The sequence below is a fragment of the Olea europaea genome, chromosome 14 (assembly GCF_002742605.1).
Source record: "Olea europaea var. sylvestris chromosome 14, O_europaea_v1, whole genome shotgun sequence".
Classification (NCBI taxonomy): Eukaryota; Viridiplantae; Streptophyta; class Magnoliopsida; order Lamiales; family Oleaceae; genus Olea; species Olea europaea.
Genome location: NC_036250.1, coordinates 15539509 through 15552674, shown reverse-complemented (window position 1 = coordinate 15552674; position 13166 = coordinate 15539509). Strand labels below are relative to the sequence as shown.

The following is a 13166-nucleotide window of genomic DNA, read 5'->3' as shown; positions in this document are numbered from 1 at the left end:
CTTGCTTCATGCCATTGAGTTTGTGAAACATGAGTTCAAAATCATATAGAAATGTTATTTGTGTGATAAGGCATTCTCAAATGAGATTTTGTTTATTTTTTTGATTGAAAAATGGGATTTTGTAGCAAGTTGGTGTGGATATATACATCTAAAAATGTGGACGTGACGATCAAGTTTAAAATTTCACATAAACGTTTACATTTATAAGTAATGATGTATACTAATGCTATTCATAGTCATCGAATACTGTAGTCTATCTACATGGCATTCTACATGCCGTAGATGTAATTACTCAAATTTAATAATTAAAATAGAAAGAAATGTGAAATTAATTCCATCTCTCCACTCTCGTAGATTGTTCATCTTCCCTAAAATTTCAAAATGCCATTCAACCTACGTTTTTATCTTCTCAAATTTCCTCTCTTGAATAAGTGGATTCCCTCCCCCCAAACGGCCAAAGATTCCACCGCATATGCTCTCCATCGAATATTGGCCTTCAGTGTATCTCGATAGTTGGCGATCATTGTTTTCATCAACAAGAAATTGGTGTTCGATATCTATTGCTCCGTCAAAGTAAAATTATATACGTGGTTCTTTAATTTGTTAAGTTCTTTACCATAAAAAAATCAAATTATTGCAACGAACAAAAAATTGATGCTCGATCTGCAAACTAATCATTGCTTGTCAATTTTTTTTTTTATTAATAATATTTGCTTTCTTGATTCTCATGAATTGTGGGATCTTTATTAATACTAGTGAATGTAGGTGCGTTGCACGTGTAGTGGGTGAGGAAGCATAAATGACAAATGTTGAATTTTGGTTTTCTAGGATTTCAAGGGAAAAATGAAACCTGCTTTGAATGGAAGAACAAAATTAATTGTACGGAATCTCCACCGAGTTTAGCTATGAAATTAACTATTGGCATGAAATTCATCTACCTCGATTTTCTTCTAGCATAGCAAGAAATCATAAGTTAGCTCAAGAAAGAAAATATCAATGCCAAGATCATACGAAATTTATGCCTCTATGTTCCTTCGCATGACTAGATCCATCTTGCTCAAAGAAACTCTGATGTTATAATGAAACAGAGAGGGTAGGAGAGACACATAACATTGTTCAATTAGAGACATAATATTCATGTCATGACACAATATTACTTCCTATAATTAGTATGTACACATAAGAAAGTGTTGAAGACCAAATCTAACAGCTGAAGCAACAAATATGAAGTTCTTGACATCTAAGGAATAATTGATATAGGCTGCGAAATGCAACCGTTAGGAAGAGTAATAGTAGTAGTATGAACAATTACATAGAGATCAAACTCGAACTAAAACCATGGCAAATGAATGATTTTAAGTGTTTGTGGTTTTACTTCAGACATGAGTGGAGTGAGTTGTTGATTTTATTTTCGCAAGAGTATGGACCATAACAACTAGTAAGTGGACCTATGAGTCTGAATTGTTGATCTCACGAGAACTATACTCTAGCACTTAGTTCAATTTTTTTAACTACTATTTGATGAGATTAAAACTTGTAAGATTTGAGTTTTAATCTAAATACAAGAAAATACATGGATGCATGCACGATTTGTTTGAAAATCAAATAATGAAATGACGTTAGGAAAGAATAATTTCACCTATTGGTCACATTTACGTCTTAAATTAATACTCCATTTGGCCCTCATTAATTTCCTTTCCATTCCATTCCATTTCACTTTTTCCTCTCCTATTTTCAACCACGCAATTTTTCATAACATAATATTATGCGTAAATCAAAATTTTTTCCTTTTTTTTCAACTACTCATTTAAAAAAAACACCATTCCACCCATTTTCGTTTCCTCAAAATGGGGACCAAATGAGGGCTAATATTCACATCTAATGTAATGTTTGGTCAAATTCTCCCATTATATTCAACTTACCCCTCTCGAGTTTTTATTGAACCTATTTAATTAATTCAATTCCTCGTCTCTATGCGAGTCTAACTTAGTTAAACGACTTCTTTGTCTTAGAAATCAATTATGACCGCAATAATTAGTATAAGTCTCTTTACCTGTTATACCAATTTACCCGATTTTACTATATGGTCTAAATCCTATACTCATCTCTATTTGTAAAGAATTTACAAATCATTAAATTAGTGGTCAATTAATTTAATGCATTCAATTCTTAATAAAATCAACATATGAAACAATAAAAACCAAGAATCTTAATAAAAAAAAATGTAAAAGACTCCAATTGGTTACATTATTCGCCCTAACAACAGATTTAGTTATTCATAATGAAAAATGAAAAACAATAAATTGTCTTAAAATATATCATCGAATTTGTAGTAAAGATGTAGAAGAAAAATTATAATTCTTGCATCAAGATCTCATTCCTCTTTCAATCAATGCGCCAAACCTTTGATTGCTTGATGTTTTCCTTTTTTGAATTCCTCTTTTGATTCTCCAATAATGTTTCTTGCCTCTCAATGTGTGAATCCCCTTCAAAATTATGAGACAATTGTATTTATAGGTGTCTCATCGTGAGTGTAAAAAGTAGGGATTTTATGGACTTCAAAATTGGCAAAAAACGCACCCTAGACGCACCCAGGTGGCACCTTGATGGTGGTACCGCAACTCTGTTTTGGTGGCACCTCGGCGCCGCGGCACCACCTTTTGGCTAAAAATTCTGGTTGCACTTCTTTCAATATTTTTAACAAAATTTTCTTTCAGTACTCGATTGAGGCGATTCAAAATGCGTTAGAAAGAAAACTCAAAAGGCTACAACTTTGCTCAAATTCGATCAATTGCTATGTAAAAAACGGGTCTCAATATGAGGTTGAAAACCGTGAATAACTTTTTTTCGGTTGGAAATTGATGTGTCATCATACTTTGATTATGTTTCATCCCTTTGGCATTTTTCTTTATCCAATTGACTCCGAGCACTCTTGAATCTTCATATGAGGTCCGACACAACTTTTGAGTATATGTACTTTAGTCCCTGAACTTTGGATTTTGATCTTTTTCCTAGTTTTCCTCTTGCTTTTTTCCAATTTCTTGTACCATCATTGAATTTTATGTATTCAATATCAAATGCAACAATTTATACCATAATTCATCCGAGAAGCAATTAAATATCATCGTTTTAAGGTCTTAAGTAGGTGTATAAAATACACTTATTAAAGTGAAATATCAGAACCAACATACCTGACCCCAAATGAGTATAGGATAACATTTGATCAAGTCTTTGAGTTTAAACAAGTTTTACATCTGATAATTAGTTCATCATTGTTATTTGCGACCCTTTTTCCACTTCAATCCAACTTGAAAGCACATAAGTTCGCTTTCCAAAACATAAAGAATTAACTGGAATTATACTTCTGTTCTTTTTCCTTTTGTGCATAAGAACGAGAATTCATTTACTTAAATGTAAAAAAGGCTACAGAGTGTGTAATTGTGTGTCGTGAATTGGAGGTGTGCGTGTGTTCTTGTGTGAGGCCCTATGTTTTGTGTGTGCGTGTGTTTTATAAAACAATTTTTTTCCAGTAATTGCTCCATGCGACTGCATAGAGTTGATGCTTGCGGTCGCATAGAGCAAAAAGGTAGTGCCATTTAAGGCCCTACATCCTGCAATGCGACCGCAAGGCAGGTATGTCTATGTGATCGCATAGACTACCTACTGCACCAATTTTTTTTTCAGAGCACGTGGACAATAAAATAAAAAAAATTAAATTTGCACTCGACCCAAATCTTGTCAAATTTGAAATCATCCTTGATCCTCAAACCTTGAATGGCACACTATTTGCCTCGAATTACGTGAAACTTCGACCCAACCACCTAAACACCAATTTGAACCTCCTGACTTGTGCTCAATACATTAGGACGAGTGTGGACCAGACTTTAACTCCATGTGACCTATATGGATGACTGATGATCTATAATTACTAAAAATTCTAAAATATGAAATATTCCTAAACTAATGCAGGAAAAACAAATTAAACAAAAAGGATACAATGTGTTGCCTCCCATCCAGCGTTGGTTTGAGCTCTACTCTCTCGTGTTTGCTTCATTTTGGTATTTTGAGATGGACGGTGGACTTTTCCTTGGAAAATTCTTCCCTCCAATAATTCTTCAGCCTCGTCCATTGACTGTGAAGTTCCCCTTGCTTTTATGGCCAATCTCAATGGCTCTATTTGGTAGCACCTTCGTGATAGTGTAAAGACCTTACCAACTTGACCTCAGTTTGCCCAAGAAGAGTTTGAGTCTTGACTTATACAACAACACTTTCTGACCAACTTCGAACTCTCGCCTCTGAATATGTAGGTCATGCTACTTTTTGGTATGTTCATCGTAGAGTTTTGAATTCTCAAATGATTCCATTTCGAACTTATCCAACTCACTAAGTTGTAGCAGACGCTTCTCACCGGTTGCTTTCAAATCTATATTCAACTGTTTCATTGCCTAATATGCACAGTGCTCTAACTGAAGTGGTAGGTGGCACGTTTTTCCAAAAATAAGGTGGAATGGAGACATGTCTATTGGGGTCTTCAATGTCGTTCTATAAGCCCATAGTGCATCGTCCAACTTCTTAGACCAATCTTTTCTTGAAGAACTCACCTTGACTTCAAGTATCCTCTTCAACTGTCGATTTAAGACTTCAACTTGCCCATTGGTTTGAGGATGATATGGGGTGTCTACTCAATGTTTGATGCTATATTTACTCAAGAGCTGCTCAAACTAGCGATTGCAGAAATGTTTGCCCCTATCACTGATTATAACCCGCGATGTGCCATAATGGGTGAAGATGTACTTCTTTAGGAATCCAATTACCACCTTAGCATCGTTGATTGAAAATGCTATTGCTTCTACCTACTTTGATACATAGTCAACTGCTACCAGGATGTATTGGTTGAAGAAAGATGGAGGAAACGGTCTCATACAATCAATTCTCCAAAGATTAAATATTTCCACCTCCAAGATGCTATTTAGTGGCATTTCATTCCTTCTTGAGACGTTTCCAGTGCGTTGACATCTATCACACCTCTTCACAAATTCGAAGGCATCCCTGAACAATGTTGGCCCGTAAAACCCCAATTGTAAAACCTTGGCTACTGTCTTCAAAGCCCCAAAGTGACCCGCATATGTAGATGAATGACAATGTTCCAGAATTTGAGGCACTTCTTCTTCAGGCGCACACCGTCGAATAATCTGATATGCCCTTCGCCTATAGAGAATTGGATCCTCATAGAAATAGTATTTTAACTCTACAAAGAACTTTTTCCTCTGGTGGCTGAGTAATCTGGTGGTGAGATAGATTTGGCCAAGTAGTTTACTATGTCTGCATACCACAGTGCTCCTTCCATACTGAAGATATGCTCATCTAGGAATATCTTGTTTATGTCAACTCAGGTTCCAATCGAGATGAGTGACCTGCTACAACATTTTCGCTGTCCTTTTTGTCCTTGATTTCTATATCAAATTCTTGCAGCAGTAAAACCCAGCGGATCAATCTCGATTTAGCGTCATTCTTTGTCACTAGATACTTGAATTCGACATAATCTGTGTACACTATGACCTTAGACCAAACAAAATACGACCTGAATTTGTCAAAGGCATAAACCATAGTCGATAGCTCATTCTCTGTGGTTGCATAGTTGATCTGTGCGTCATTTAGGGTTTTGCTTGCTTAATAGATCACATAGAAGATTTCATTTTTCCTCTGTCCCAATACGGCCCCACAACATGATGATCACTGGCATCACACATTAGCTCAAATGATATTTCCCAATCTAGTGTCACGATTACCAGTGCTGAAGTGAGTTTTTCCTTCAAGGTATTGAAGGCTGTCAAGCATTCCTCTATAAATTCAGACGGTACGACCTTCATCAGTAAGTTACATAACATCTTTGTAATTTTTGAGAAATTTTTGATGAATCTTCTGTAAAATCCAACATGTCCCAGAAAACTACGAACGCTTTTTACTGATGTAGGTTGTAGTAGCTTTTTAATGACCTGAATCTTTACTTTGTCCAACTCGATTCCCTTTGCTGATACTCGATTCCCAGTACAATTCCCTCCTGTGCCATAAAGTGACATTTCTCCCAATTCAATACTAAATTAGTTTTCTTGCATCTTTGTAAGATCAAATTTAAGTGCTCCAAATACTCGTCAAATGAGAACCCAAAGATTGAGAAATCATCTATGAATATTTCTATGAACTTCTCCACCATGTCTGAGAAAATTATCATCATGCATCTCTTAAATGTGGCAAGAGTGTTGCAAAGGCCCAAGGGCATCCTACAGTATGCAAAGATACCATAGGGATAAGTGAAAGTAGTTTTTTACTGGTCATCTGGTGCCACTGATATCAGATTGTAACTTCAGTACCCATCGATAAAGCAATAATATAAGTGGCCTGCTAATCTTTTCAGCATCTGATCAATAAATGAAAGGAGAAAGTGATCTTTCCTTGTGGCTACATTAAGTTTTCGATAATCGATGCAAACCCTCCATCTCGTCATAGTTCTGGTGGAAATTAGTTTATTCTTCTCATTTGGCACTACCGTGATTCCACCTTTCTTTGGCACCAACTGAACTGGGCTAGTCCATGCATTGTCTAATATAGGATATATGATTCTTGCATCCAGAAGCTTGAATACCTCTGCTCTGACCACTTCCTTCATATTAGGATTCAACCTCCTATGACCTTCTATGGTTGGTCGAAAATTCTCCTCCATAAGAATCTTATGCATATATAGTGAAGGGTTGATCCCTTTGATATCTATTATAGTCCATTCAATTGTTGTTTTATTCTCCGTGAGTACCCTAAGTAGTTTCTCTTCTTCCACTTTGCTAACTATGTTCGAGATAATGATCAAGAGCGTACAAGACTTCCCAAGTAGGCATATCTGAGATATGGTGGCAATTGCTTGAGTTTCAATTTATGTGGCTACTGAATGGATGTAGTGGCTTCGTGGGTCCTGTTCCAAGCTCCCCAAAATACCTTCTGTGTGTATAAGGTGGGTTGGTATTTAAAAATCTTGCACATGTTTCAATCTTCACATAATCGGAATGTGTTGATTGAGTGTGCAATGCAAGCCTCGTAAGCATCAGATGGATTATGTAGCAAGAATGAATCTTGAACCACCCTGTCAATCACGTCGATCTGGAAACAGCTATCTGACTTTATAGGTAGCTTCATCACTTTGAAGACATTAAAAGAAATCTGTTCTTCTCCCAATCTCAGAATCAACTGTCCTTTATGAAGATCAATAAGAGTTTTGCTTGAGGATAAGAACGAGCTGCCCAATATCAGTGGAATGTCCTTGTCTTCCTCCATATCCAAAATGAGAAAATCAGTAGGGAAGATGAATTTTTCCACTTTGAACAATACTTCTTCAATTATCCCTCGTGGATGTGTCAAGGATCTATCAGCTAACTGCGATGTCATAGTGTTAGCCTTGGCTTTTCCCAATCCAAGTTTCTTGAAAACAGACAGAGGCATTAAATTTATACTTGTTCCAAGGTAACATAAAGCTTTATCAAAATTTACTTCACCAATAGTACAATGGACAGTGAAACTCCCTGGATATTTCAATTTCGGTGAGAGTTTCTTCTGAATTCTAGCGCTGCATTCCTCAGTTAGCATGACCATCTCATATTCTCCTAGGTTACGTTTATTTGATATGATGTCCTTTAGAAACTTTGCGTAGCTAAGCATCTAGACTAGTGTTTCCGCAAATGGGATGTTTATGTGGAGCTTCTTGAAAACTTCGAAATTTTTTTATATTATTGCTCCATCTTCTGCTTCTTTAGCCTCTGTGGAAATGGAATGGGTAGCTTATAGGGGTTGATGGTTGCTGTTGCTTTATCCTGTGATATGCCTGAAACATTTTATATTACTGCTCCATCATTTGTTCGTCATGCTCCACAGTCTTTTCTATCACAAGAGTTGTTGTTTTTTTATTTACACCCGACCTTTTGACGTGTATTTCAGGCAGCTGTACCCCACTTCGAGTAGTAATTGCCTTCGCATGTTCTTTTGTGTTTATTTTTGTGTTATTTAGCAAACTACCTAGTGCTTTGCCAGTCAAGGCAACTGCCATTTGTCCCTTTTGAGTCGCTAGATTTTTTATGGCGGCATTTTGGTCTTGAAGAGTGGCTTAAATTTTCTCATGAACTGAATATTGGTTTCCTTGTACTAATTAGTCTTTTCCATGAATTTACCGAACATCTCTTCCAATTGAGGCTTTTTCTCTTATTGCTGATTTTATCCTTATGGCCTATTCTGATTTTAGTTGCTCCAAGAGAAATTATGGTGTTTTTTTTTCAACTGGGATTGTATGTTCCCCAAATGAAGTATTTTGCTGGCGTTGTCCCCATTGAGCATAACCTGCCTGCTCTATTCCTTGTATTAAGATTGAAGATTCTGCTGTTACATGTTCAACTCCACATTCTTTACAATTGACCTTCTTCGTCTGTGTTACGCTAGCTGATTGTAACATGTTTTCCACCTTGTGAAATAATGAGTCAATCTTTGCAGATAAGGCAGAATATGCGCCTACTTCATACTACCGATGTCCTCTTCTGCACTGCTCGTTCTGATGTCCATATAGCTTATTAGTAGCCATTGTCTCAAATAGTTTCAGTGCTTCATCAATTATTTTTGTGGACAGTGATCCGTTAGATGGGGAGTCAACCATTCTCTAGAAAGTTGGAAGTAATCCTGCGTAGATGTATTGGACTTGGAGTCCCTTGCTGATTCCATGATGTGGACATTTCTGTAGCATGTTTTTGAACCTATTCTAAACTTCATCAAAACTCTCTGAGTCGCCTTGACAAAAAATAGATATGTCATGCTTGAACTTTGTAATTTTGGTGGGCAGGAAGAACTTGGGGCAAAATTTCTGTGTTAGATCGTTTCATGTAATAATGCTGGCGATTGGTTGAGAATCCAGCCATTTTATTGCCTTGTCGCGTAAGATATGTGGGAACAACCTCAATCTGATAGCATCATATGAGATTTTCTGATATTTGAAGTGTTGACACATCTCCAAAAAGCGAGAGACATGTACATGTGGGTTCTCTTCAGCTCTACCATAGAATAGATGTCTATTTTAAAATAGTTGTATCACGTTGGTCTTTAATTGGAAGTTAGGCTGCTCAAACGGTGGATACACGATGCTTGACTGTTTTTGAATTATTCGTGAGGTCATGAAGTCTCCTACAGACATGTTGCCTTCATCGGCTATCCTTTCTTCATTGGCTTGAAAGATGGGATTTGTAAATTGGCCATTTGTTGTGCTTCCCTAGTTTCTCGCTGCATTTGATGAAAAGTTCTTTCTATTTCTAGATCAGCTGGAATCAGGTCTCCTTCAGTAGATCTTAGCATGCAATTTTGCCAGAAAAAATCAGTAATAAAACTTAGATACTGGACAAATTCGAATAACAAAATGAAATGAAAATAAAATAAAAAGAAATACAGAGATTAACGTTTGAATTAGTGCCAATGTAAATAAGATTAAATGAATACTCAATCCTTGGTAACGGTGCCAAAAATATGTTCACGAAAATATTTTTCGATTTTAAACCACCGCAAGTGTACGGTTTGTTAATTGTCCCACAGAGATTGAGTAGTTTAATTATATCTACTTGAACTTAACTGAAACCGAAAGATAGAACAAGATTTGTGATAACATAACTTAACCCTAATTTTGGCCTAATAAGCAAATACACAATGACTCACGTGAATTTGAATGCAAAATGAATGTTAAATGCAAAATTGATGAAATCAATGAATAAGAATCGCACTAGGATCATGAACTCCCCACGCAATATCTAATTTTAACCCTAGTTTCACAAATTGACAACACGTTAATATTTTGAAGAATCAATGCTCTTAATACTACCTACCATCTCTCTCAAGTAAAGTTGTACCTACTCTCATGTCTCACCGGCCTATACTTCTATGATGGATGCAAGTATACAAGAATGCATGTAATTTTATGAGTATTTAAAGATTCATACAAGGCATAGCGATATATCTCTATCTTTTATCGGACTCTACAATGATTTATACATTGTCAAACTCATTCCCCTTTTCTCAAATGCATGGAATAAGTCATCACATTCATATAATTACGTGCACTTAATTATTAAACCAATTAATTGTATATAAACCATTCAAAACTCAAGCACGTGTTTCAATGTCAAATTTGCAAAAACTAGAACTTAAAAATCACATCACGAAGTTCATCAATCTCCTAGTACATGAAAACCTAGCCTAACATGAAGAAAAGAACAAAATACATAATAGTTTTAAGAAACGACATTACTGGTGAATGAATTAACGTGTAATCTCCTTAATCTTTGCGTTTCTACTCGTGATAATGGTGTGAAATCCTCTCCAATATGAGTTATTCCTCTTCCCAGACATTTTACCTTTAATTTGACTGTTTTAGAATTTATATATCACATCCTGACGAAGTTACACAAGAGTTTTAACGAAAATAGGAAACTGCAGAATTCGGTCCCAAACTTGGTCTATGCGACCGCATAGGTGAAAATATTTTGGCCCCTAAATTCTTTGATGCCCATGCATATGACCGCATGGGAATTACTACTATGCGGTCGCATAGTAGTATTGACTTTCAACAATCGTCATTTTGGTCATCTAAACTTGTTTTCTTCAATTTTGACCTCGTTTCTTCATTCTTTTCATTCCATACATCAATAGTGGCCTCCAATTGGTACTTGGCTCAATCAAATCCTCAATATCAATACCGATTCGATTCGAGCTCTTGGAATTGGAAACTCTTTCGGGTAATCTTTTGGATAATTTCACTTTATTCCCTAAACTTTCTTTTTTCTTCATTTTGGTCATTTTTCTTGTTTTTCTTCCTTTGATCATCCCGTATTATTCCCGAGTTGATACTCAGCTTATTTGCGTTCTTGATTCACCTTTTAGTTCAAATTTTGGTTATTTGCACTTTAGTTCCTGAACTTTTGTTTTCTTTCATTTGGCCCATTTCGCACCTTTTCTCTTGAATTCCATTATATCAATCAATACAGTCTTACAAAACAAGATTTAATAGGATTAAGCCATATTTTGTTATATTTATCAGGAAATAGCCAGGTTTTGTGGTTCGAATAAGTGTGTAAAAACACACTTATCACACTTTGACATCAAGATTGAGGGAAATCAAAACCATTTAACTCTTCTTGTATAATTTATAAATTGCACTGCTTAATGCTTATATGTACTGTTTTAGAAGATTGCGAGTTAATTCTTTTCATCTTTAGGTGTTGAAATTTATTCTAGGAATGAATAGGGACATTATGTGTTTAATATATGGAAAGAATTATGAGAGTAGGGGTGCACCGGGCATGAATGGTGGAATTTATTTGACGGAATAAAATGAAGGGAAAATTGCAACAGCGGTCATTAATACCTTTCACTTTTTTGTAGACTTCACCCTAGCCTTCAATTTGTATCAAGGAAAGTCTCTAACCTTTTAAAATATGTAGCAGAGGTCCAAATGAATGGTTTGATTGTTAGATGATCAAGAAAAGTGAATTTTTGACAATTTTTGACCAAATTAAAATGGGTAAAATAGTAAATTGATAATTGCCATAAATAAATGAACCAAAAAAAAAAATCATGAATTTTTTTTGTTCTTAAATAAAAATGAGTTGTCTCCTTTAGCTCCCCCACCCCACCTCACCTCGTCCTACCCTTTTTTCCTCTGTCTCATTCACTTGCTTCTTCTTCCATATGTCGACCCCACTTGTCGATGACCCCTTCTACCTTAGTTCGTCTGCTTTATTATATCAAACTCTATTTCAGTAGCCTCATTTATTCTGAAGTGAATGATATATGGAGAGGATGCTTACAGCCTCAAAATACAGAAGAGAATGGAAATTAGATATCAAAGCAGCTCTGATGAAATCCAAAATGCACTTTCACTAGCACAAATACTTTGGTCTATCACCTCACTCAACAAATCCCAAGAAAAAGATTATTTTGCTGCTGCTGCTTCAAATTAGGGTTATTGCGTCTACTGCTTCCCTTTTCCAACGAAGAAGAAGCTTCCATTGTTGGCAGTGGTGTGCGATTAAATTCTAGCGATGGTACCCGCAATAGGTGACAGTGCTTGTTTCAAGGGGAAAGAGGATGGCATGGGTGCGTGGGATGTGGAGGCGCTAAAGGAGACAACCCTTTTTATTTTTATTTCTTTTCTTACTTTTTCTTTTTCTTTTTTTTTTTTTTTAAATTTCATGATTTTTGGTTTTTTGGTTCATTTATTTAATATGGTAATTATCAATTTACCACTTTACCCTTTTTAAATTTTGTCAAAAACTATCTAAATTCACTATTCTTGATCAACTCACGGTCAAATAGAAATCCATTTCAACATCTGTTGTATATTTCTTAAAGATTAGGGACTTTCGTTGGCACAAATTGAATGACAGAATAAAGTCCGCAAATAATTGAAAAGTGCAATTTTCCCTCAAATGAATGTGGTGGTTTGATGATTTTTATTTCTAGTTATTTATCAGTATATTTGAAATAAAAAATGCTGAATAGTACATATGGCAATACACGGTGGAAAGCAGATGTGATGGTTTATCTTTGGCTGTTCGGGGAAGAATCCACCAATTAATGAGAGGTGATCTGGGAAGTTGAAAGATGTTGGTTAAGAGGTAATTTTAGATTTTACATTTAGGGAAGATTAAAAATCTATGGGAGTGGAGACATGAAAATTCATTTGACATTTCTTTTTATTTTAATTATTGTTTAATTATTAAATTTAAGTAATTACATGTATGCCACGTTGGCTAACTACAATAGTTAACGACTATGAATAATATTACTCAATTATTAAGTTTTAAAAGCAACTATTACTTTTTTATAGAAGAGAAAATAAGTATTTACTTGGACAATTCATGCACACCAACATCGGTATATATCAAAACAGTCTCCTCGTTCCCTTTCCACAAATAATGACACATTTACATAACAATTACCTATCTAAAAGCTCTCTAATACCCAACCCAAGATTGGACTGTGGGTGTTTATGGGGAAAAAAATAAAAAATGAGAAGTCAACACTGTTGTCTAATTGGAGTTGACTTGCCTTTTTCAACACAAAAAAAAAAAAAAAAAATGATGATGATAAAATAA

The 13166-nt window shown here is 35.4% G+C and overlaps 1 protein-coding gene across 1 annotated transcript; it reads right to left on the bottom strand.

Moving 5' to 3' along the window:
- Positions 1 to 7035: 7035 nt before the first annotated feature.
- Positions 7036 to 7704, bottom strand: LOC111409570. The gene has a single exon (XM_023039603.1). It carries the CDS (start codon positions 7702 to 7704, stop codon positions 7036 to 7038), a length of 669 nt encoding a protein of 222 aa, XP_022895371.1.
- Positions 7705 to 13166: the final 5462 nt, after the last annotated feature.

What these genes read in the sequence shown, in the direction of transcription:
- LOC111409570 (XM_023039603.1), bottom strand. Translation starts at nt 7,704, where the DNA reads ATGCTTAGCTACGCAAAGTTTCTAAAGGACATCATATCAAATAAACGT.